The sequence below is a fragment of the Trachypithecus francoisi genome, unplaced genomic scaffold (genome assembly GCF_009764315.1).
Source record: "Trachypithecus francoisi isolate TF-2019V2 unplaced genomic scaffold, Tfra_2.0 Lachesis_group5, whole genome shotgun sequence".
Classification (NCBI taxonomy): Eukaryota; Metazoa; Chordata; class Mammalia; order Primates; family Cercopithecidae; genus Trachypithecus; species Trachypithecus francoisi.
The window spans coordinates 142,866,240-142,891,372 of NW_022681470.1; the positions used below are offsets into that span (position 1 = coordinate 142,866,240).

General features: G+C 49.2%; 1 protein-coding gene across 1 annotated transcript in view; it reads right to left on the reverse strand.

Moving 5' to 3' along the window:
• VAV1 (vav guanine nucleotide exchange factor 1) overlaps window positions 1-25,133 on the reverse strand; it is an 81,970-nt gene extending 56,837 nt beyond the window's left edge. The window contains exon 1 of the mRNA XM_033200263.1: window positions 24,795-25,133. Coding sequence (XP_033056154.1) covers window positions 24,795-24,998 — 204 coding nt within the window. The 5' untranslated portion in view covers window positions 24,999-25,133. The remainder of the gene's footprint in view (window positions 1-24,794) is intronic.

Genomic DNA, 25,133 nt, shown 5'->3' on the forward strand with positions numbered 1-25,133 from the left:
CAGCTACTTTTGCAGTTTTAGTAGCGGGTTTCACCATGTTGGTTAGGCTGAGTTTCGAACTCCCGACCTCAGGTGATCCGCCCACCTCAGCCTCCCAAAGTGCTGGGATTACAGGCGTGAGTCACTGTGCCTGGTCATTTTGCTTCTACTCTTGGTAAAACATACTGAATGAGAGATAAATTTATATTCTTTATCATTCAAACTATTCTTAGAGTGTGAAGAGGGGAAAAAGTGTTCCAGGCAGAGGGAACAGCAAGCAAGAAGGCCTTGGTCATTCAGACACTCTGTCATTCACTATGCAATTTTTTGGTTGTTGTTGAGACTGAGTCTCACTCTGTCACCCAGTCTGGAGTGCAGTGGTGCAATCTCGGCTTACTGCAACCTCCACCTCCTGAGTTCAAGTGATTCTCCTGCCTCAGCCTCCCGAGTAGCTAGGATTATAGGCACCTGCCACCATGCCTGGCTAATTTTTGTACTTTTAGTGGAGATGGGGTTTTATCATGTTGGCCAGACTGGTCTCCTGACCTCAAGTGATCCACCTGTCTCGGCCTCCCAAAGTGCTGGAATTACAGACATGAGCGACTGTGCCTGGCCAAATATGCAAATATTTATTGAGCACCTACTATACACCCAGTACTGGTCTAGGTGCTGGAGATACAGCTATGAACCAAAGAGATAAGCATCTCTGCCCTCATGGAGCTGATATTCTGGCAAAGGAAGACAATGAATGTATTGTAGGAATATATTACATAGCTTGTCAGAAGGTGGTAAGTGTTAAGGGAGAAAAAAGTAAATAGGAAAAGAAATGGAGAATGTCAGGAGGGGGTGCAATTTTAAATAGGGAGGTCCACAAAGCCTCATCAAGAGAGTGGCATTTGAGTAAAGGTTTGAAGGAGGTGAGGGGACAATCCAGGTGGGTGTCTGGAGGAAAAGCATTTCAGGCAGAGGGAACAGTCAGTGCAAAGGCCCTGAGGCCTTGGCATGTTGGAACAAGGAGATCTGTGTGCCTGGAGCAGACTGAGCAAGGGGGAGGGAGGGAGGAAGGGAGTCAACCAAGGGTGGTCTCAGGTGCTGATCTGCCTAAACTGTGGCCGTGTAATCAAAATGGGGCAAGTGGTTGTCACCCCAGGCACCCCACATCCTGCCATATCTCCCAGAGTCCCTATCAAGAAGGACAAATAAATGATTGTGAAGCCTTTGAAGTATTTCTCCCACCTCTCTCTCGAGTACACACTCAATAGCAAGTCAGGTTGAAGGCGATAGACCCACATCCTTGGAGTGCTTGAATGCTGCTGTGGTTTGGATGTGTACGTGCTGGGAACGTATAATCCCCAATGCAACGGTGTTGAGAAGCGGAACCTTTAAGAGGTGATTAGATCACGGGGGCATATCTCTAACAGGCAGCGAGAAGGAAGGCAACGTGTCTTGGTAACTCATGGCAGAGACGGTCACAAGAAAGGAGATCTGGGCTTGATCTGAGAGTGGACTAGCCGGGCACAGTGGCTCATGCCTGTAATCCCAACACATTGGGAGGCTGAGACAGAAGGATCACGAGGTCAGGAGTTTGAGACCAGCCTGGCCAATATGGTGAAACCCCGTCTCTACTAAAAATACAAAAATTCGCTGGGCGCAGTGGCACGCCTCTGTAGTCCCAGCCACTCGGCAGGCTGAGACAGGAGAATCACTTGAACTCGGGAGGTGAAGGTTGCAGTGAGCTGAGATCGCGCCACTGCACTTCAGCCTGGGCGACAGGGTGAGACTCCATCTCAAAAAAAAAAAAAAAAAAAAAAATGGACTAAACCCCAAAACCAGCAGGACCAGTGGAGCTAAGACGTGCCACCCTGTGCCAGGACATAGTAAACCGTTACATATCATCAGTTCTCAGACCAATAGCAATATTGACAGCTCCCATCAATTGAGAACCAGGCTCCTTACCCATTAGAGTTATAAATAAAATTAATTCAATAAATAAATAAAAGAACTACGCCCTGGGTGAAGCAGTTCGTGTGCATTACAACTGTCTCCTCTGGTCTTCAAAACGATCCTGCAATAAAGTAGGGCTTCTATTTCGCGAGCGATACACAAGGCTCAGAGAAGGAGAGCCATTTGCTCAAGGTTCATGCAGGTCATTAACTTGATTGGTTAATGACCCATCCCCTTCCTTTGTTTTTCGCTGCCAGGAAGAGAACTACATTTCCCAGGCTCCTTTGCACCCTGGCTCCTAGATAGGTTCAGCCAATTGGAGGTCCTTGCTGGTGCCTAGGAAGAGAGAATCCAGGGTATGGCTTCTTGTCGCGAAAACTGCAGTGAAGTGACACTGCGTGATTTCCAAGTAGGTTAGAAGAACGCCTTGTGGCTTCTGGCTTGATCTTTTGAGAAATACTTGCTCTCTTTCCGGGTTTCTTGAAACCTAGTCGCCATGTTGTGGGGAAGCCCAAGCCACTTGGAGAGACCACAGGTAAGTGCTCCAGTCAATAGCCCCAACTGAGCATAGCCTCAAGTCCTCCTAGCCCAGACACCCATCATGTGACAAAGAATCCTCCAGAGGATTCTAGTTCCCAGAAAGTCAAGGTTTCTCACCATGGAGCTGAGACACCATCATCGCTATGCCCTGTCTGAATTCCTGAGTCATAGAATCTGTGAGAATAAAAAATCATGTTTTTCTTACATCACTCAGTTTGGAGTGCTTTGTTTCACAGCAATAACTAATAACCTAAATATATGGTTGTGCCAACACCATGGATTTGTTGTGAAAATTCAAAAGTGTTAATAAGTATTAAGTACCTAGAACAACACCTGAACATAGTGGGTGCTCATTAAAGTGACCCATTGTTTTTGTTGCTATTCGTGACACTTTCTGAATCTACTCCTCTCAAGGGCATTGGTGTCTTGACACCACACCCATCTGGTTATCCTCTTTGTTTTGTTTTGTTTTGTTTTGTTTTGAGACAGAATCTCATTGTGTTGCCCAGGCTTGAGTGCAGTGATGCAATCATAGCTCACTGCAGCCTCAAACTCCTGGGCTCAAGCAATCCTCCTGCCTTGGCCTCCCAAAATGCTGAAATTACAGGCATAGGCCATCACGCCTGGCCTGGTTTTCCTCTTCAGTCACTGTATTCTCCTCTCCCCAATGTTTTTATGCTGTTACAACCTAAGGCCCAACCCTCAGACCACCACTTTCCCCTCTCTCTTCTTGTCCCAAATGATTTCACTCATTGATAAATCATTCATTACCAATAAACCAAAAAACTGATAATTGATTTATTACCAATAAGTCATTTATCAATGAGTGAAATTTACCCTTGGTAAATAAATAATTTACCATTGATTTATTGGTAAATAAATCATTTATCAATATCACTGGTAAATCATTTACCAATGATTTATTTACCAATCACTTAACAGATACTGCTTGAAGCACTTTACAACTTTACAATTATTACCTCATTTTTAATTCTTATAACAACCCTATAAGGTAGGGACTATTTTTATCACCATTGAAAAGATGGGGAAACTGAGTCATGGAGAGGTTCTGTGTGTAGACAAAAGTGGCCCCATCTTGGATGCTAATCACCATGTTGACTTCTGATTAACCCCAGTCCTGGGAACATCTCCTGAGTTCTACGTTATTTGCTGTCCCTAGTGTAAGAACATATCAAAGCAAACTTGATGTTATCATACAAATTATAGGCTGTGATGCACATGGTGTTCTTGCCTGTTCTGGAGGACTGCCTTTAATTGTCCTGCACATTTTCCTATACTATATAAGCCCTGGGTCTGCGAGGTAATGGTGCAGAGAGGTACCTGTCTTGCCACCGCCCAAGACCATGTTTCTGTCCATAAGCTCCCCCACAAATCACCCTTTACCAACAAACAGGATTTGTCTGCTTTGGTGTCTTAGCTCCTTCTGACAGGATTTGTCTTTCTTTGGTGTCTTAGCTCCTTCTGCATTTGGGGTCACTTTTGATATATGGTCCTTTCTTGAAGCATTTGATAACTTGTCCAAGATCCCACAGCTGTGACTGGAACCTGGACATCCCAGGCAACTGGAGTCCATGTGCCTAGCACTGAGTCCCTCTGTCTCAGCTCTGTTGACATTTGGTGGGAGAGGGGCGTGTCCTGGGCATTGGAAGACACTCAGAAACATCTCTGGCCTCTACTTAATAGGTACCAGTGCACACCAGGCCATCCAGTAGTGACAACTGAAACTGTCTCCAGGCATTGCCGAATGTCCCCTGGAAGGACAGAGTCACTCCCCTTACCCCGACTGCTACCCCACATCACCCCATAGTTAAGAACCATCCACTGGACAGGCATGGTGGCTCATGCCTTGTAATCCCAGCATTGAGGCTGGGATGGGAGGATCGCCTGAGCCCAAGATGTCAAGAGCAGCCTGGGCAACATAGTGAGACCCTGTCTCTACAAAAACAAACAAACAAAACAAAACAAAATAGAAAAAAGAACCATGTGCTAGCCATTATGCTGTACTGCCTTCCTTCCCTAGCTTGATCAAACTCTCCAAGACCTGTTCCTGCCCTGGTCTTCCCACCACAGTAGAAGATACCCTAATTCACAAAGTCCCTAAGCTGTAAACCTAGACACCACGCTGCCTCCTCTTTTCATTTCATTTCACTTCATTTTTCTCTCTCTTTTTAAAAAATGTGTGGCTTCCTGGAATATGAGACCTGCCTCCTCTTTTCATCCACCTCTTTTCATCCACCCCCACCCTTCTTCCTCAACGAAAATGTGAGCTGGATCCATGACTCCTGACTCCCAGTCGAGGCCACCATCACTTCTCATGGGGATGCCTTAATCAACCTGCTTTTTCCAGATCCCTATGCTTTTTTTTTTTTTTTTTGTAGAGGTGGGATCTCACTATGTTGTCCAGGATGGTTTGAAACCCTTGGCCTCAAGTGATCCTCCTGCCTCAACCTCCCAAAACACTGAGATTGCAGGCATGAGCCACCACACCTGGTCAGGGGCCTCTTTAAACCACTGATCTGCTTAAATGCTCCAAGGATTTCCCATCCCCCTTAAGTTCCACACACATCCCCATAGCCACTTTAACTAAGTGCCTTCCTCCTAAACCTTATTCTTTACTATTCTCCTTCCACTCACTCCCTTCCTTCCAGAAGCTCCTTCATTCTGATTCTTCTCACTTTAGGGCATTTGCACAGTCTTTGCCCTCTCTGCCTCATGCTTTCCAGAGCTGGCTCCTCCTCCTTCAGCTCTCAGGTTTCCTTGACCACCCTCCAGAAAGCATGCCCTCCTCTTCTTCTCCCCCTTGATCCCTGAGTTTGTTTCATCTGTGATATTTATTACAACGTGCCAGCATTTTGTCTATTTGTTTACTGTCTGGAATGGGTCTGGCCCCCTGAAACAATGCATCCAGGTCAAATCTCTGGAACCTGTGAAGGTGACCTGTGAACGTATTTTGGAGAAAACGACTTTGTAAGATGTAAGGTAAGGATCTCGAGATGGGGAGATGTCTCAGGGACCTTGAGATGAGGACATAGCTCAAGGACCTCAAAATGAGGAGATATCTCAGGGACCTTGAGACAAGGAGGTAGCTCAAGGACCTCAAGATGAGGAGGTATCTCAAGGACCTCAAGATGAAGAGATAGCTTCAGGGCCTCGAGATGAGGAGATATCTCAAGGACCTTGAGATGAGGAGATAGCTTCAGGGCCTCGAGATGAGGAGATATCTCAAGGACCTCAAGATGAGGAGGTATCTCAAGGACCTCAAGATGAAGAGATTCAGGGCCACGAGATGAGGAGATATCTCAAGGACCTCGAGATGAGGAAATAGTTTGAGGACCTCGAGATGAGGAGATATCTCAAGGACTTCAAGATGAGGAGGTATCTCAAGGACTTCAAGATGAGGAGATATTTAAGACCCACCCAGGTCATCCAGGATCATCTAGATGGGCCCTAAATCCAATGACAAGGGTCCTTGTAAGAGACCCATGGACACAGGAGAAAACCATGTAAAGATGGAGTCACAATCCAAGGATGCCTGTGAGGTAGGAGGCAGGACTCGACTCTGGAGGTGGGGCTCAGACCCTGGACCAGATTGAGGACTAGCTAAAACAGGGAAGAGGCAAAAGCGCCTCTCCATAAAACACGGCCACCAGTGCTATGTCAGTTTACCATTGCCATGGCAACACCCAGAAGCTGACACTCCTTTCCATGGCAAAGACCTGATAACTCAGAAGTTATCACTTTATTTCTAAAAATATCTGCATAATTCGCCCCTTGATTTGCATATAATTAAAATGGGTATAAATATGCCTGCAGCACTGCTTGTGAGCTGCTACTCTGGGCTCACCGCCTGTGGGGTAGCCCTGCTCTGCAAGGAACAGTACCTCTGCTGCTGCTCTGCATGGCTGCTTCAATACAACTTGCTAACACCACCAGCTCGCCCTTGAATTCTTTCCTGGGTGAAGCCAAGAGCCCTCCCGGGCTAAGCCCCAATCTAGGGACTCGCCTGTCCTGGATTGCCTGGAGCCCCCGGAAGCAGGAATAGGCAGAGACAGATTCTCCTTTGAAGCCTCCAGAGGGAGTGCAGCTCTGCAGACATCTTGAGTTCAGACCTCTGGCCTCTAGGATTATGAGAGAATAAATGTCCATTGTTCTAAGCCATCAATCCCTGGTCCTTTGTTACAAAAGCCACAAGGAACAAAAACACTGCCCCCTCCCTCATGAGGACATGAACTTGGAAAAGCATTAACTGTGTCCATTATGTCCTTTGCTGTAACCCCAGCAATCAGTGTAGCCCCTGTTGCTGATGATAAAATAATATCAAATGAGTCTTCCTCCCCTCTTCCTTTCCCCAGCATTTATTTTATTTTATTTTATTTTATTATTTTATTTTTGAGACAGAGTCTCACTTTCTCACCCAGACTGGAGTGCAGTTACATGATCTCAGCTCGCTGCAACCTCCATCTCCTGGGCTCAAGTGATTCTCCTGCCTCAGCCTCTAAGAAGCTGGGATTACAGGTGCCTGCCACCATGGCTAGCTAATTTTTTTGTATTTTGAGTAGAGACGGGGTTTCGCCATGTTGGAGATCCACCTGCCTCAGCCTCCCAAAGTACTGGGGTTACAGGCATGAGCCACCACGCCTGGCCTCTCCCCACCATTAAATAAAAAATAAGGCTGGGCACGGTGGCTCATGCCTGTAATCCAGAACTTTGGGAGGCCAAGGCAGGCAGGTCACTTGAGGTCAGGAGTTCCAGACCAGCCTGGCCAAGATGGCAAAACCCCATCTCTACTAAAAATACAAAAATTAGCTGGGCATGCTGGCATGTGCCTGTAAACCCAGCTACTCTGGAGGCTGAGGCAGGAGAATCACTCGAACCCGTAATGCAGAGGTTGCAGTGAGCCGAGATCACACCACTGCACTCCAGTCTGGGTGACAGAGGGAGATTCCATCAGAAAGGAAGGCAGGGAGGGAGGGAGGGAGGGAGGGATGGAAGGAAGGGGGAGAGAGAGAGAGAGAGAGGAAGGAAGGAAGGAAGGAGGGAGGGAGGGAGGGAGGGGGGGAAGGCAGGCAGGCAGGCGGGCAGGCGCAGTGGCTTATGCCTGTAATCCCAGCACTTTGAGAGGCCGAGGCGGGCAGATCACGAGGTCAGGAGATCAAGACCATCCTGGCTAACACGGTGAAACCCCGTCTCTACTGAAAATACAAAAAATTAGCCGGATGGGGTGGCGGGCGCTTGTAGTCCCAGCTACTCAGGAGGCTGAGGCAGGAGAATGGCGTGAACCCGGGAGGCAGAGCTTGCAGTGAGCCAAGATCGCACTGCACTCCAGCCTGGGTGAAAAAAAAAACACGAAAAGAAAGAAAGGAAGGAAGGACGGAAGGAAGGAAGGAGGGAGGGAGGGAGGGAGGGAGGGAAGGAGGGAAGGAAGGAGCTAGCAAAAGAAAGAAAGAAAGAAATTAAAATGAATATTCTAATTCAAAGAAGCCCTCAATCTCTTCTTTGCTGTTCTCAGCCAGTAATCATCAGGTCTCTTTGGATCTTCCCCCAGACAGCAAGCTCACTCCCTCCAAAACAGTGGTTTGCCCGCCCCCAGGGCGATTCTGCTTCCCAGGGGACATTTGGCAATGTCTGGAGATATTGGGGAGCGGTGCTACTTGTGTGAAATGGATAGAGTCCAAGGATACTGCTAAGCATTTTAGAATACACAGGGCAGCTCTCAGGACAGAAAATGATCCGGCCCCAAATGTCTACAGGACTGAGAATCGGAAATTCTGGCTTAAATTTAGAACTCGGTGCTCATAGAAGCCCTGATTGCCTCCTGACATCTTATTTCCCCTTCTGAGGTAACAATTCCTCACTTTCCCCTGTGGAAGCTGCTTCAACCTCAACTCAAGGAATAGGCATGTGACCCTGGCCTGGCCCTTCAGAGCATGGTATTCTCCTGGCCACAGCAGCTGGTTCAGAAATAGACATGTGACCAGCCACCCCCCGACACAAAAAAAGAATCATGTTCAAACAGCCAGGTGCAGTGGCTCACACCTGTAATCGCAGCACTTGGGGAGGCCAAGGCGGGCAGATCACGTGAGGTCAAGAGTTCAAGACCACCCTGGCCAATCTGGTGAAACCCTGTCTCTACTAAAAATACAAAAATTAGCCAGCTGTGGTGGCACCTGTCTGTAATCCCAGCTACTAGGGAGGCGGAGGCACAAGAATTGCTTGAACCCAGGAGGTGGAGGTTGCACTGAGCCGAGATTGCGCCCCTGCACTCCAGCCACGGTGACAGAGCAAGATTCAGTCTGGAAAAAAAAAAAAAAAAAAAAAGGCCAGGAGCGGTGACTCAGGCCTGTAATCCCAGCACTTTGGGAGGCTGAAGCAGGTGGATCACAAGGTCAGGAGATCAAGACCAGCTTGGCCAACATGGTGAAACCCCGTCTCTACTAAAAATACAAAAAAATTAGCCAGGCATGGTGGCACGTGACTGTAGTCCCAGTTACTCAGGAGGCTGAAGCTGGAGAATTGCTTGAACCTGGGAAGCGGAGGCTACAGTGAGCTGAGATCGTCCACTGCACTCCAGCCTTGGCAATAGAGTGGGACTCCGTCTCAAAAAAAAAAAAAAAAGAATCATGTTCAATGAAGGATAAGGCTAGACCTTGGCTTCAGTGACCAGAAAGTTAACCCCCCTATTTTCCATCGAACTCAGAGTGATGAGAATATAAATTTAGAGCAGTCTGGACACAGTGGCTCATTCCTGTAATCCCAAAGCTTTGGGAGGCTGAGGCAGAAGGATCATTTGAGGCCAGAAGTTCCAGATCAGCCTGAGCAACATAGTGAGGTCCATCTCCATTGAATGTTTTAATGTTTTTAAAATATTAAAAAAAATAGTTGGACATGTTGGCGCACACTTGCAGTCCCAACTTCTTGGGAAGCTGAGGCAGGAGGATCTCCTGAGCCTAGAAGTTTGAGGCTACAGGGAGCTATGACTGTGCCACTGTGCTCCAGCCTGTGTGACAGAGCAAAACTTAGACTCAAATAAATAAATAAATTTGGAGTAGTTGGTCACCCTCATCTGCCTCCATGAGGGAAAAGAATGACTGAGGATGAATGAAAACACCCCAAAGAAAGCAGAGTTAAGAGATGGAGGGCTGGGTGCGGTGACTTATGCCTACAATCCCAGCATTTTTGGAGGCCAAGGCGGGGAGGATTGCTTGAGGTCAGGAGTTCAAGACCAGCCTTGCCAACTTGGTGAAACCCCATCTCTACTAAAAATACAAAAATCAGCCTGGCATGGCGGTGTGCACCTGTAGTCCCAGCTACTTAGGAGGCTGAGTTGGGAGAATCACTTGAGGCCAGGAGGTGGAGGTTGCAGTTAGCCAAGATCGCACCACTGCACTCCAGCCTTGGTGACAGAGTGAGACCCTGTCTCAAAAAACAAAAAAAGCAAACAAACAAAAAATAGATAGAGAGAGAGATGGAAAGACCAAGGGTGAGGAGGACGTGTCCTGAGATATTGCCTGAGCCCCTGGAGCCAGCCAGACCTGAAGGCCACTGCACTCCAGCCTGGACGACAGAGCAAGACTCATCTCAACAAAAAAAAAATAGTGTGTCAACAAATGGGCCTGACCGTGTATTGGTTAAATTTTATTTTCAAAATAAGGCAGTAAGACTCTACTTTCAGGGATCATTTTTATAGATTGTTACTAGAGAAGTTTCTCTGAATATGTGGAATACAAAAAATAATAACAATAATAAAATATAAAAATAGTAAACTTCAAATCAATAACAAGAAAAGTAAATAAATAAGTTTTATTTTGTTTTGTTTCATTTTGTTTTGAGATCCTGTGTCACTCTGTTGCTCAGGCTGGAGTGCAGTGGTGTAGTCATGGTTCACTGCAGCCTCCACCTCCCGGGCTCAAGTGATCCTTCTACCTCAGCCTCTTGAGTAGCTGGGACTATAGGCACGCACCATCACACCCAGGTAATTTTTGTAGTTTTTGCAGAGATGGGGTTTTGCCACGTTGCCCAGGCTGGTCTCAAACTTTTGGGCTCAAGTGATCCTCCTGCCTCAGCCTCCCAAAGTCTTAAGATTACAGGCGTGAGCCACTGCACCCAGCCATAATTTGTATTTTTAATTTTTTAAATTAATTTATTTATTTAGAGACGGGCTTGCTGTATTGCCCAGGCTGGCTTGCAGTGGCAGGATCATGGTTCACTGCATCCTCAAACTCCTGGGCTCAAGGGATCATCCCATCTCAGCCTCCCAGGTAGCTGGGACTACAGACACATGCTAAAATAATTTTTAAAACACGAGTCGGCCGGGCGCGGTGGCTCAAGCCTGTAATCCCAGCACTTTGGGAGGCCGAGACGGGTGGATCACGAGGTCAGGAGATCGAGACCATCCTGGCTAACACAGTGAAACCCCATCTCTACTAAAAAATACAAAAAACTAGCCGGGCGAGGTGGTGGGCGCCTGTAGTCCCAGCTACTCGGGAGGCTGAGGCAGGAGAATGGCAGGAACCCAGGAGGCGGAGCTTGCGTGAGCCGGGATCACGCCACTGCACTCCAGCCCGGACAACAGAGCAAGACTCTGTCTCAAAAAAAAAAAAAAATTAGCTGGGTGTGGTGGTGCGTGCCTGTAATCTCTGCTACTTGGGAGGCTGAGGCAGGAGAATCTTTGGGCCCAGGAGGTGGAGGTTGCAGTGAGCTGAGATCATGCCACTGCACTCCAGCCTGGGTGACAGAATAAGACTCCGTCTCAGCAAAGAAAGAAAAAAAGAAAGAAAGGAAGAAAAGGGACCCGGCCGCTGACCAAGTGTGGTGGCTCACATCAGTAATCCCAGCACTTTGAAAGGCCGAGGTGGGCAGATCACCTGAAGTCAGGAGTTTGAGACCAGCCTGGCCAACACGGTGAAACCCCATCTCTACTAAAAATACAGAAATTAGCCAGGCATGGTAGCTCATGCCTGTAATCCCACCTACTCGGGAGGCTGAGGCAAGAGAATCGCTTGAATCCAAGAGGCGGAGGTTGCAGTGAGCTGAGATCACATCAGTGCACTCCAGCCTGGGTGACAGAGAGAAAGAAAGAGAGAGAGGGAGGGAGGGAGGGAGAGAAGAGAGGGGAGGGGAGGGGAGGGGAGGGAGGAAGGAAGGAAGGAAGGAAGGAAGGAAGGAAGGAAGGAAGGAAGAAAGGGGAAAGAAAGAGAAAGAAAAAGGTGAAGTGGCTCATGTCTATATTGGAGCACTTTGGGAGGCAGAGGAAAGAGGATCAGTTGAGCCCAGAAGTTGGACGAAGGAAGGAAGGAAGGAAGGGAGGGAGGGAGGGAGGGAGGGAAGGAGAAAGAAAGAAAGAGAGAGAGGGAGGGAGGGAGGGAGAGAAGAGAGGGGAGGGGAGGGGAGGAAGGAAGGAAGGAAGGAAGGAAGGAAGGAAGGAAGGAAGGAAGGAAGGAAGAAAGGGGAAAGAAAGAGAAAGAAAAAGGTGAAGTGGCTCATGTCTATATTGGAGCACTTTGGGAGGCAGAGGAAAGAGGATCAGTTGAGCCCAGAAGTTGGACGAAGGAAGGAAGGAAGGAAGGGAGGGAGGGAGGGAGGGAAGGAGAAAGAAAGAAAGAGAAAGAAAAAGGCGAAGTGGCTCATGTCTGTATCGGAGCACTTTGGGAGGCAGAGGTGAGAGGATCACTTGAGCCCAGAAGTTGGAGGCTGCAGTGAGCTATAATAATGCCACTGCACTCCAGCCTGGGCAATAGCAAGACCCCTTCTCCGAAAAAAAAAGAGACGGAGAGAGAGAAAGAGAAACCTGAAGGAGATAAGAGAACACTCACAGTGTATACCTGAGGGAAGAGAAATCCCTGAAGAAGGAAGAGGCAGTGCAAAGGCCCTGAGGCTGGATTCTGCTGGGTGGCTGATATGGCTGCAGTACAGAGAGCAATGGGCAGAGAGGGAGCAGGGGAGGGCTGAGAGGTGGACAGAGGCCAAATGCATAAGCCTTTGTGGGCTACAGTGAGGAGTTTGTCTTTTTCACCAAAGGCAGTGGGGACCCAGGGGAGGGCTGTGAGTAGGGAAGGGACAGAGATTTCCAGCATCCTCTGTGAAAGTCCTGAAAGGTGACATTTCCCAGCACTGGACCGAGAGAGGAGGTCAGTAATTAGAACAGGATGCAGGCTGGGCGTGGTGATTCACATCTGTAATTCCAGCACTTTGGGAGGCTGAGGCGGGCGGATTGCTTGAGGCCAGGAGTTCGAGACCAGCTTGGCCAACATGGTGAAACCCCATCTCTACTAAAAATACAAAAATCAGCTAGGTGTGGTGGCACTTGCCTGTAATCCCAGCTACTCAGGAGGCTGAGGCAGGAGAATCGCTTGAACACGGGAGGCAGAGGCTGCCGTGAGCCAAGATGGTGCCACTGCACTCCAGCCTGGCAGAAAGAGTGACTCTGTCTCAAAAAAAAAAAAAAAAAAACAGAATGGAAAGGAAGAGCGGTGCCAAGTGCTGACCCTCCTAGGCGCCCGTCCTGTTCGCCCTAGCAGGCAAGGTAAGAGGAGGTTTTCCAATCAGCCCAACCCATTTTGCTGAGGTTTGCTGTCACCCAGCCCCCTCATCCCCAACTGAATTCCTCCCCCATGGCCTTGGCTCAGGTCCTTCTCATTCTGCATTCCATTGAGATTTCCACAGACCTGCACAGATATATTTAGAGACAGGGTGTTACTCTCTTGTCCAGGCTGGAGTACAGTAGCACAATCATAGCTGACTGCAGCATCAAACTCCTGGGCTCAAGCGATCCTCCTGCCTCAACTTCCTGAGTAGCTGAGACTATAGGCGTGCACCACCATGCTGGGCTAATTTTTTAATATTTTGTAGAGACGGGACCTTGGTATGTTGCCCAGGCTGGTCTCGAACTCCAGGCCTCAAGCAATCCTCCTGTCGCGGCCTCCCAAAGTGCGAAGATTACAGACATGAGCCACCATGCCCGGCCCTAGACCTGCATTCCTGAAACCCCCTCCATGCCTGCATTTCTGGAGCCAGCTAGGCATTACCCTGAGGTTCTAGGGCACTGACTTCTCTGTGTCCAACCAACCTATCTCCTTTTGATCCCCAGCTCCAGTTTAACCACATTCTTAGTCTCCCTGGTAGTTAAATGGAGCCATATGACCAAGTTCTGGCCAATAACAAGAATGGAGGCCAGGCACGGTGGCTCACGCCTGTAATCCCAGCACTTTGGGAGGCTGAGGCAGGCGAATCACCTGAGGTCGGGAGTTCGAGGCCACCCTGACCAACATGGAGAAACCCCATCTCTACTAAAAATACACAAAATTAGCCAGGTGTGATGGTGCGTGCCTGTAATCCCAGCTACTTGGGAGGCTGAGGCAGGAGAATCACTTGAACCCGGGAGGCAGAGGTTGCAGTGGTGCAGTGAGCAGAGATCGCACCATTGCACTCCAGTCTGGACAAGAAGAACGAAACTCCGTCTCAAAAAGAAAAAAAGAAGAAGAAGAAGAAGAATGGAGGTGATGGCACCACTTTCAGGCCTGGCCTATGAAATTCTTTCATGGCGCTCTTTCCCCAGTAGAAAAGACTCCAAGACTGCAAGGCCTTGCGGAAGTGAAGACCATGAGATGATGGAGCCTGGGCCCCAGGGTGACTTTATAACATTGAGCCCTCCTCCTCCAACCCCCCAGGTTGACCCAAACTGAATTGTGACAAGAATAAGAAGTAAACTCTGACTATCACTGAAGGCATGTAATTTGGTTTTGTGTTTTGAGGGTTTGGTTTTTGTTCTTGTTTTGTTTTTGTTTTTGTTTTTGAGACGGAGTCTCGCTCTGTCGCCAGGCTGGAGTGCAGTGGCATGACCGCAGCTCACTGCAACCTCCGCCTCCCAGGTTCAAGCGATTTTCCTGCCTCAGCCTCCCGAGTAGCTGGGACGACAAGTGCCCGCCACCACACCTGGCTAATTTATGTATTTTCAGTAGAGATGGGATTTCCCCATGTTGGCCAGGCTGGTCTCAAACTCCTGATCTCATGATCCGCCTGCCTCAGCCTCCCAAAGTGCTGGGATTACAGGCTTGAGCCACCACACCTGGCCTTTTCTTTTCTTCCAAGACAAGGTCTCCCTCTGTCACCCAGGCCGGACTGCAGTGGCACAATCATAGCCCACTGCAACCTCCAACTCCTACACTCAAGCGATCCTCCTGCCTCAGCCTCCTAGATAGCTGGGACGACAGGCACATGCCACCATGCCCTGCTAATATTTTTGTTTGTTTGTTTGGTTGGTTGGTTGGTATTTTGTAGAGATAGGGGGTCTTGTGTGTTGCCCAGGCTAGTCTGGAACTCCTGGCCTCAAACGATTAGCCTGCCTTGGCTTCCCAAAGTGTTGGGATTATAGGCGTCAGCCATTGTGCCTGGCAAAATGATGCAATTTGTTACAGCAGTTAACATACATACCCTGACTTACACACCATTGCCTACAGGCCGCTCGGACTCAATGGAATTCAATTAACAAAAATAATGACTCTCATTCATTTAGCACTCACTATATGTTAATTGCCGTGCTGGGAAATTAATTTACCTTATCACATTTAATCCTTGCACAACTCTGAAATAAAGGTACTATCAACATTTCCATTTTATTTTATTTTTATTTTTATTTATTTTTATTTTAGTTGGAGTCTCACTCTGTCACCTAGGCTGGAGTGCAGTGGTGCAATCTTGGCTCGCTACAGCCTTCGCCTCCTAGGTTCAAGGGAGTCTCCTGCCTCAGCCTCCCAAGTAGCTGGGATTACAGGTGCCCACCACCACACCCGGCTAATTATTATATTTGTGGTAGAGTCGGGGTTTCGCCATGTTGGACAGGCTGGTCTTGAACTCCTGACCTCAGGTGATCCACCCACTTCAGCCTCCCAAAGTGCTGGGATTACAGGTGTGAGCCGTGTGCACAGCCAACATTCCCATTTTATAGATTTCCTGTTTTATAGATAAGACAATTAGGGATCCGATAGGTTAAGTAATTATTTTTTCCTCCAAGACCACAAAGCTAGCAAATACCTGATTTGCAGTTTAAGTCAACCTAATATATAAAGAGCTCCTAAAAATCACTAAGAGATGCCTGTAATCCCAGCACTTTGGGAGGCCAAGGCAGGAGGATCACTCGAGGTCAGGAGTTTGAGACCAGCCAGGCCAACATGGCGAAACGCTATCTCTACTAAAAATACAAAAATTAGCTGGGCATCTTGGTGCATGCCTGTAATCACAGCTACTTGTGAGGCTGAGGCACAAGAATCACTTGAACCTGGGAGGCGGAGGTTGCAGTGAGCTGAGATCACGCCACTATACTGCAGCCTGTACAACAGAGAAACAGCCTCAAAAAAAAAAAAAATCAATAAGAGAAAAGGTCAATAGTTCTAGAAAGGACAACAATAGTAAGCAAGTAACATGAACAGAGATTGTATCACAGGAAGAAAATATAAATGGCTCTTAAACATAAGGAAAGAGGTTCGGCTTCACTCGGAATAAGAGAAAATGTAAATTGAGCCTTAATGAGCTCCACTGATTACCCATCCAGCTGGCAAAACTCCAGAATCTTACAACAGAACCGTCTGTCGGGGAGGCGGCAGAGAAGCCGGTCCTCTGTCTGGCATGTGGTGGTATAATTGAAACAATTCATATGGAAACAATCCCAGACGGATAACAATTTGGCAATATCTATCAAAAACACTAAGATTGGCTAGCACTTCCGTTGACAAAATAAAACGTCTTAAAATTTGAAAAATAAAAACACAAGGGCTGGGCGGAGCACAATGATTCATGTTTATCATCCCAGCACTTTGGGAGGCCGAGGTGGGAGGATCTCTTGAGGCCAGGAGTTTGAGACCAGCCTGGGCAACATGGTGAGACCCCCCATCTCTACTTTAAAAAATGGTGGGCTTGGTGGTGTGCACCTGTAGTCCCAGCTGCTCAGGAGGCTGAGGCAGGAGGATCACTTGAACCCGGGAAGCGGAGGTTGCAGTGAGCAGATATCGTGCCAATGCACCCCAGCCTGGGTGACAGAGCGAGACTCTGTCTCAAAAGAAAGATAAGAAATCTTTGTATAAAATGTGGTATAAATGATAAGAAATTGCCTGGGCATGGTGACTCATGCCCATAATCCCAGCACTTTGGGAGGCCAAGGCGGGCGGATCACCTGAGGTCAGGAGTTCAAGACCAGCCTGGCCAACATGGTGAAATCCCGTGTCTACTAAAAATACAAAAAAATTAGCCGAATGTGGTGGCACATGCCTGTAATCCCAGGTACTCGGGAAGCTGAGGCAGGAGAATCTCTTGAACCCAGGAAGTGGAGGTTGTTGTGAGCCGAGATCACGCCATTGCACTCCAGCCTGGGGAACAGAGTGAGACTCTATCTCAAAAAAAAGAAAAGAAAAGAAAAGAAATCTTGTAACACAATGTAAGTATTCAGTGCAGTCCCATGCTGTACAGGTTTGTAGCCTAGGAACAATAAGTTATACCATATCGTCCAGGTGTGCAGTACACTGTACCATCTAGGTTTGTTTAAATGTACTCTACGATGCTCACACAACTATGAAACCACCTACCTATGCATTTCTCAGAACAGATTCCTTTTATTAAGCAACACACGACTGTATATGCAGCTAAATACTTTTCTAAGTTCTTTATAATAATTCACTTATCCCCCACGACGATGCCATAAATAGGGATTTAGCATCCTCATTGTACGGAAGAGAAACCAGGAAACGGAGAGGTTTACTAACGTGCCCAAGATCACACAGCAGAGGAGCTGGAAAGTGATTCATGGATGAGGTTATTATTGTTTTTTAGGAGCTATAATTGGGCCAGGCACGGTGGCTCACACCTGTAATCCCAGCACTCCGGGAGGCCAAGGCGGGCGGATCACCTGAGGTCAGGAGTTCGAGACCAGCCTGGCCAACATGGTGAAACCCTGTCTCTATTAAAAATACAAAAATTAGCCGGGCATGATGGTGGATGCCTGTAATCCCAGCTACTTGGGAGGCTGAGGCAAGAGAATCGCTTGAACCCGGGAGGCAGAGGTTGCAGTGAGCTGAGATCGCGCCATTGCACTCCAGCCTGGGCAACAAGAGCAAAACTCCATCTCAAAAATAATTAATTAATTCAAAGAAAATATTCTTCATGATGTGCTTATTTCACGTTGCATAGGTGCCCACAAAAAGTAAAAATGTTTTAAAAAAATGTTTAAATCTTAGGCGTGGTAGCATGCTCCTGTCGTCCCAGTTACTTGGGAGGGTGACGTAGGAGGATCACTTGGGCCTGGGAGACTGAGAATGTAGTGGGCCCTGATCGAACCATTGCACCACTATGCTATACCCTGGGGGACAAAGCACAGAAAACCTCGTCCCAAAAAAAAAAAGAAAAGGAAGCTGTAATTGTAGAATAGAGAAATTATTTCCCCCCCTTTTATTTTATTTTGTTTCATTTAATTTCATTTTTGACATCGAGTCTCATTCTGTTGCCCAGGCTGGAGTACAGTGGTGTGATCTCGGCTCACCGCAACCTCCGCCTTCCGGGTTCGAGTGATTCTCCTCCCTCAGCCTCCATAGTTGCTGGGATTACAGGCGCCCGCCACCACACTGAGCTAAGTTTTGTATTTTTATTAGACACAGGGTTTCACCATGTTAGCCAGACTGGTCTCAAACTCCTGACCTCAGGTGATCTGCCTGCCTCAGCCTCCCAAAGTGCTGGGATTACAGGCATGAGCCACCGCACCCAGCCCCCAGCTTTATTTTATTTTTATTTTTCATTTTTATAGAGACGAGGTCACACTCTGTTGCCCAGGCTGGCCTCTAACTCCTGGACTCAAGCAGTCCTCCCGCCTCGGCCTCCCAAACTGCTGGGATTACAGGCCTGAACCACTGCACCCAGCCAGGCCCCTCCCTGGTTTAGACTAATGTCTAGCACAGAGCAAGCAAAATACAAGTCTTTCTTAAAATCAATGGAATACACAGTCATGTTATAAAGAATAATTATAATCTCTACAGACTGACTTGGAAACACTGCCAAGGTGATTAGTGAGGAAAGCAGGCAGAGAGCGGCGGGTGGCGTGTGTCATCTTTCCTGTTACGGGAGGATAGAGATAAGAACCCCTATTCTGGCCGGGTGCAGTGGCTCACGCCTGTAATCCCAGCACTTTGGAAGGCCGAGGTGGAGGATTGCTTGAGGCCAGGAGTTCAAGACCAGCCTGGGCATCATAGCAAAACCCCATCTCTACAAAAAAATAAAAAAATTTAGCCAGGTATTGCTGGCACACACTGGTAGTCCCAGCTACTCGGGAGGCTGAGGCAGGAGGACTGCTTGAGCCCAGGAGTTTGAGGCTGGCTGCAGTGAGCTGTGATCGTACCACTGCACTCCAGCCTGGGTGACAGATTGAGACCTGTCTCAAAAAACAGACAGACAGACAAAAAAAATCACCCAGATATGCTGATGCACATCTGTAGTCCCAGCTACTCGGGAGGCTGAGGCAGGAGGGTTGCTGGAGCCCAGGAGTTGGAGGCTGCAGTGAGCTGTGATCATACCGCTGCACTCCAGCCTGGCCCACAGAGCAAAACTCTGTCTCTTAAGGAAAAAAAAAAAAAGCCAGGCGCAGTGTAATCCTAGCACTTTGGTAGGCTGAAGCAGGCGGATCACGAGGTCAGGAGATCGAGACCATCCTGGCTAACACGGTGAAACCCGTCTCTACTAAAAATACAAAAAAATTAGCCAGGCGAGGTGGTGGGCGCCTGTAGTCCCAGCTACTCGGGAGGCTGAGGCAGGAGAATGTTGTGAACCCGGGAGGCGGAGCTTGCAGTGAGCTGAGATTGTGCCACTGCACTCCAGCCTGGGCGACAGAGCGAGACTCCATCTCACAAAAAAAAAAAAGTAGATATGGTGTCTCACTATGTTACCAGGCTTTGAACTCCTGAACTCAAGCTGTTCACCCACCTCGGCCTCCCAAAGTGCTGGGATTACAGATATGAGCCACCACGCCCAGGCAAAATTGGGTTTTGTTTTGTTTTGAGACAAAGTCTCTCTGTTGCCCAGGCTGGCATGCAGTGGTGCCATCGCAGCTCACTGCAGCCTAGGCTTAAGTGATCCTCCCCACTTAGCCTCTTGGGTAGCTGGGACCACAGGCATGAGCCACCGCCCAGCCTTAAAAGGTGCCATTTTTATCTGTGTTTCACAGATGGAGAAACTGAAGCTCAGAGAGGTGAAACCAGGAAGCAGTGGTACCAGAATTTGAACCGAGGTGTGGCTCTCCTAAGCCACCACCCACCACACTCCCCAGTCCACCCCCTACTCTTAACTGTCCCACCCTCTCCCCACTATTCACTGATGCTGGGGACCTTAACATCATCTTGTCCCGGGCACCTGCCCACATCCTAGGTCTAACCAGCTCCCAAGTCCTGGTGGATCTTTCCAACAATCTGTTCTTTCCTCTGCAGTCTCTTGGCCTTCAAGTTTCATCTCTGCAGCCCAGATTTTGGACTTCAAGAGCACAGTGGTGGCTGGGCGTGGTGACTCACCCCTGTAATCCCAGCACTTTGGGAGGCCGAGGCCTGTGGATCACTTGAGGTCGGGAGTTTGAGATCAGCCTGGCCAACATGCTGAAACCCTGTCTCTACTAAAAATACAGAAATTAGCCAGGCGTGGTGGCACACATCTGTAGCCCCAGCTACTCAGGAGGCTGAGACAGGAGAATCGCTTGAACCTGGGAGGTGAAGGCTGCAGTGAGCCAAGATCATGCCACTGCACTCCAGCCTAGGCAACAGAAATTAGCCAGGCGTGGTGGCGGTTGCCTGTAATCCCAGCTACTCAGGAGGCTGAGGCAGGAGAATTGCTGGAACCTGGGAGGTGAAGGCTGCAGTGAGTTGGGACTGTGCCACTGCCCTCCAGCCTGGGAGAGAGCAAGGCTCTGTCTCATTTAAAAAAAAAAATCATAATGGAGAGTTGGGTGTCTCGGTATAGCTGTGGCTTCTCATGATGGTATCATCCTCTCCCTGGGCCTCAGATCTCAAGGGGAACAGTCGCTTGGAGATTCACTCCAATCTGACCTCCTTTACCATTCCCACCAGCTGGGCCAGTCACTGCCCTGAACATACAGGCACTGACGAGCTCCTACCTCAGGGCCTTGGCACTGGCGTTATTAACCACTGTCTGGGACACCATTTCGCCAGATCCACATGGTTCATTCCTTAATTTTCCCCAGGTCTCTGCTCCAATGTCACCTTACCACTAGCCCTCCTCATCAAAGTGCCCCCTGCATACCCTGTTCCACTTTGTTTTCTCCAGAGCAGTACATACCACCTCCTGCACCTCCTGACGTCTTATACATTGTCTTATTTCCTCACTGTCAGCCTCCCTCACTAGAATGCAGGCTCCTCAACAACAGGGGTGTGTGTGTGTGTGTGTGTGCTATTCACACTGTCCCCAGCACCAAGAACAGGGCCTGGTAGACCTTGTCACTGTTGGATGGATGGATGGATGGATGGATGGATGGATGGACAGATAAATGGTTGGATGAATGAATGGATGGATGGGTAGATGGATGGATAGATGAGTAGACGGGTGGATGAGTGGATGGATGGAGGGGGTGGGTGGGTGGGTGGATGGATGGATGGATGGAGTGGGTGGTGGGTGGATGGATGGATGGATGGATGGATGAGTGGATGGATGGATGAGTACATGGAAGGATGAGTGGGTGGGCAGGTGGATGACAGATAGATGAATGGATGGGCCGGGTGCGGTGGCTCACACCTGTAAACCTAGCACTTTGGAAAGCTGAGACGAACGGATCACAAGGTCAGGAGTTCAAGACCAGCCTGGCCAATATGGTGAAACCTCATCTCTACTAAAAATACAAAATTAGCCAGACGTGGTGGCGGGTGCCTGTAGTCCCAGCTACTTGGGAGGCTGAGGAAGGAAAATTGCTTGAACCTGGGAGGCAGAGGTTGTAGTGAGCCGAGATCACGCCACTGCACTCCAGCCTGGCCAACAGAGCGAGACTCCGTAAAAATAACAAATAAAAAATAATAATAAAAGATAGATTAGTGGATGGATGGATCCATGGATAGATGGGTGGGTGGATGGATGGATAGATGGAGGGAAAAATAGATGGATGGATGGATAGATTGATAGATGGATAAATGAGTAGATGGATGATGGGTGGATGGATGAGTGGATGGACAGATGAGTGGATGAATGGGTGGGTGGTTGAATGGATGGATAGATGGATGGATAAGTTGATGGATGAATGGATGAGTGGATGGATGGATGGATGGATAGATGAGTGGATGAATGAATGGATGGATGGATGGGTGGGTGGATGAATGGATGGACAGGTGGGTGGGTGGGTGGATGAATGGATGGATGGATGAATGGATGGATGGATGGATGGATAGATGAGTGGATGGATGAATGGATGAGCAGATGGATGGATAAGTGAATGGATGGATGGATGGATGGATGAGTGGATGGATGGATGGATGGATGGATGGATAAATGGATGGATGGATGGGTAGATGGATGGATAATTGGAGGGATAGATGAGTGGATGAATGGGTGGGTGGGTGGGTGGATGGATGGATGGATGGATGGATGGATGGATATGTTCTTTCCACTCTCTTCCCAAGAAACAACTGAGAAAAAAGAGAGGGACTCTGAAGAGAAATGACAGAAACTGGGAAGAATTCTCATTCCAGCATGCACACCTTTATTTATGCCATTTCCTCCACAGAAACACCTTTCCTTTTTCCCTCTGCCCTTTCACATCCCATGGGGCATTCACAGCTCCAGCTTCAATCTGTGGACAGTTAGGCACCCAGAAACCCAGAGAGGTTGTTCCTGTGGCAGCTTCCTGTGGGCTTCTTGACAATACATTTTACCTTCCCACATACATCCCCACTATATACCAGACACAGGGCCAGGCTTCAAAGGGTGACAAAATGGGTAGGGGCAGGAATGTGCCCCCTCCCAGAGGGAAAGGGTCCAGGTACACCCCTGCCCAGCCTGTAGCCTGATACAGCTGGGCACAGGAAGCCCGAACAATGAGAAATACTCCTATGTACTCTTCAAAATCCCAGCACAAATGTCCCCTCTTGCACAAAGCCTGACCCCACCTGGGTTCCCGCTGTTCCCTGTTACAGAGGATTAGAACTGTCTTTGGAGTGCAACTGCTCTCCCAGGGATTAGCATCATGCACCCTTGCCCTTCATCTGAAAACTGGCTTTAGCTAAGACACACACAGGAGTGGAAGTTCATCCTTAAGTCTATCCACTTTCCCATCAGCTGCTATTGAAGCATCACGGAGACCTTGACTCCCTGCCAGGTCTAACAGATGGGTCCTAACAGATCCCATGACTACTTCCTCATGCCCTAGAAACCAGAAGAAGATTGAGCAAATGTAGGCAAAGCTGGGATGGGCTGTGGCCAGAGAGGATGGATGCTTAGGTTGGGTGGGGGAGTGCCTTCTCCTTTCGGGAAACCCTGTCGCAGCTGAGGATGGTGTAATCCCCTGGCACTAAAGAAACAGAAGGGCCAGGCATGGTGGCTTATGACTGTAATCCCAGCATTTTGAGAGGCCGAGGTGGGCAGATCACCTGAGGTCAGGAGTTTGAGGCCAGCTTGGTCAACATGGCAAAATCCCATCTCTACTAAAAATAAAAAATAAATAAATAAATTAGGCAGGCATGGTGGTGCATGCCTGTAGTCCCAGCTACTCGGGAGGCTGGGGCAGGAGAACCGTTTGAACCCAGGAGGTGGAGGTTGCAGTGAGCTGAGATTGCACCACCGCGTTCCAGCCTGGGTGACAGAGTAAGACTGCATCTCAAAAAGTAAAACATAAAACAACAACAACAAACAAACAAACAAAAAAAACAGAAGGAGCAGCCAGGAGTGGTGGCTCACACCTGTAATCCCAGCACTTTGGAAGGCCGAGGCAGGTGGATCATTTGAGGTCAGGAGTTCAAGACCAGCCTTGCCAACATGGTGAAACCCTGTCTCTACTAAAAATACAAAAATTAGCCAGGTGTGGTGGCGTGCGCCTGCAATCCCAGCTACTCGGGAGGCTGAGGCAGGAGAATTGCTTGATCCTGAGAGGTTCAGGTTGCAGTGAGCTGAGATCGCACCACTGCACTCCAGCCTGGGTGACAGAGTGAGACCCTGTCTTTAAAAAATTAATTAATGAATTAATTAATTAAAAAATAACCACAGAAGGAGTAAAGGCCCATGGATCTCTTCCACCAATGGCCCTACTCCTGAAAATCACCCCCCAGGAACCCCCATGGGCCCATCTCCTTTAACTTATCCTTCCAGCTCCCGGCCTGAGGACCAGATGGGAGCTCTCCCCTCAGACCTCAGGGCAAGACTGTGTCCCCCAGGCCCCAGGATAGGGCTGTATCTCCTTTCATCCCAGAGCAGATGGGACTCCACCAGCCCTGCCCCATTCCCTGTTCCCACCCAGCAGCCCTGGGGAACCAGACGAGATGCTACAGAAACATCAGGCAGCCACATCACACGCCCACCCAACCACATTCAAATAGGGATTTGAATATATTTCCTGAGCCAGGCTCATGCAGTCACAGTCAAATCTGCCACTACCCCTCCAGCCTGGGCCCCTGCAGAAATCCCTGCCGAGAAAATGCAGCTATTCCAGGCACCAAAACCTCAGGACCCACTCTCTAAGCTCAGGACCGCACCCTGCCTCACTGTCTCCCCTGAGATGGATACAGGGAGGAAGCTCAGATCCTTGGGGCCACAGCCCCCCACCTGCCCCACGCTGCCCCAGGCCCAGGCAGGAAGCCAAGGGGAAGGAAGATGTAAGGGGAAGGAAGGGGCCCAGGGCCCGGGAGGAGGAGACACATGTCGGGGAAGATGTTGGCGGAGGCTCCTCCCCCACATCCAGACTCAGGGGGTCAAAGGAGTCCAAAGCCCCAGGTAACCCAATGGCCGCCCTGAGGGTTCTGAGGCGCTCCCCAGGGACCTCTGGTTGGTCCTATTTGGGAGCATGAACCGCAGTAGAGGCAGCCTTGGGTTTGAGAGTGTTAACCCCTAGTTTGCCAGTTCTCAGTGTAGATGCAGGCCAACAACTCAGGGCCCGTGAACCCACACAGGGGTCCTGTTAAGCTTGGGGAGGCCACCCCAGAATCTCAGATTGTGACAACGCCCTGGCCCAGCCTTGGAGCTGTAAGCATATTCCCCCTCCTTTGCAGGCCCAGAGGTGGAGCACGTCAACCCCTCCACGGTCAGCCCCGGGGAGGACCCCCTTCTCCAACCCTCAGCACACCTGCCCGCGGAGGGCTCACCTGGGACATCTGGGGGCGCAGGTTGACCTCACGCAGGTTGATGGCATGGGGTAGCAGGTTGTTAAGCAGCTGACACAGGAGGACACCATCCCGGAGGGCCTGGGCCAGTTCACACACCTGAGCCCCATCCCAGGTCACGCGGTGGCTGGGCGGCAGTACTCGGCACTGGATGAGCCAGTGGGTGCACTGGCGCCACAGCTCCATGGCTGCTGCCTGCTCAGGGCCGGTCGTGCACCCTCGCGGCCTCCACCACCCACCCGCCCGCACGCCTGCCCTGCTGGCCTGTGGAGCGACAGCTAGCGCTACCACTTCCTCTTCTTTGCCTGTAACTGTTACCCT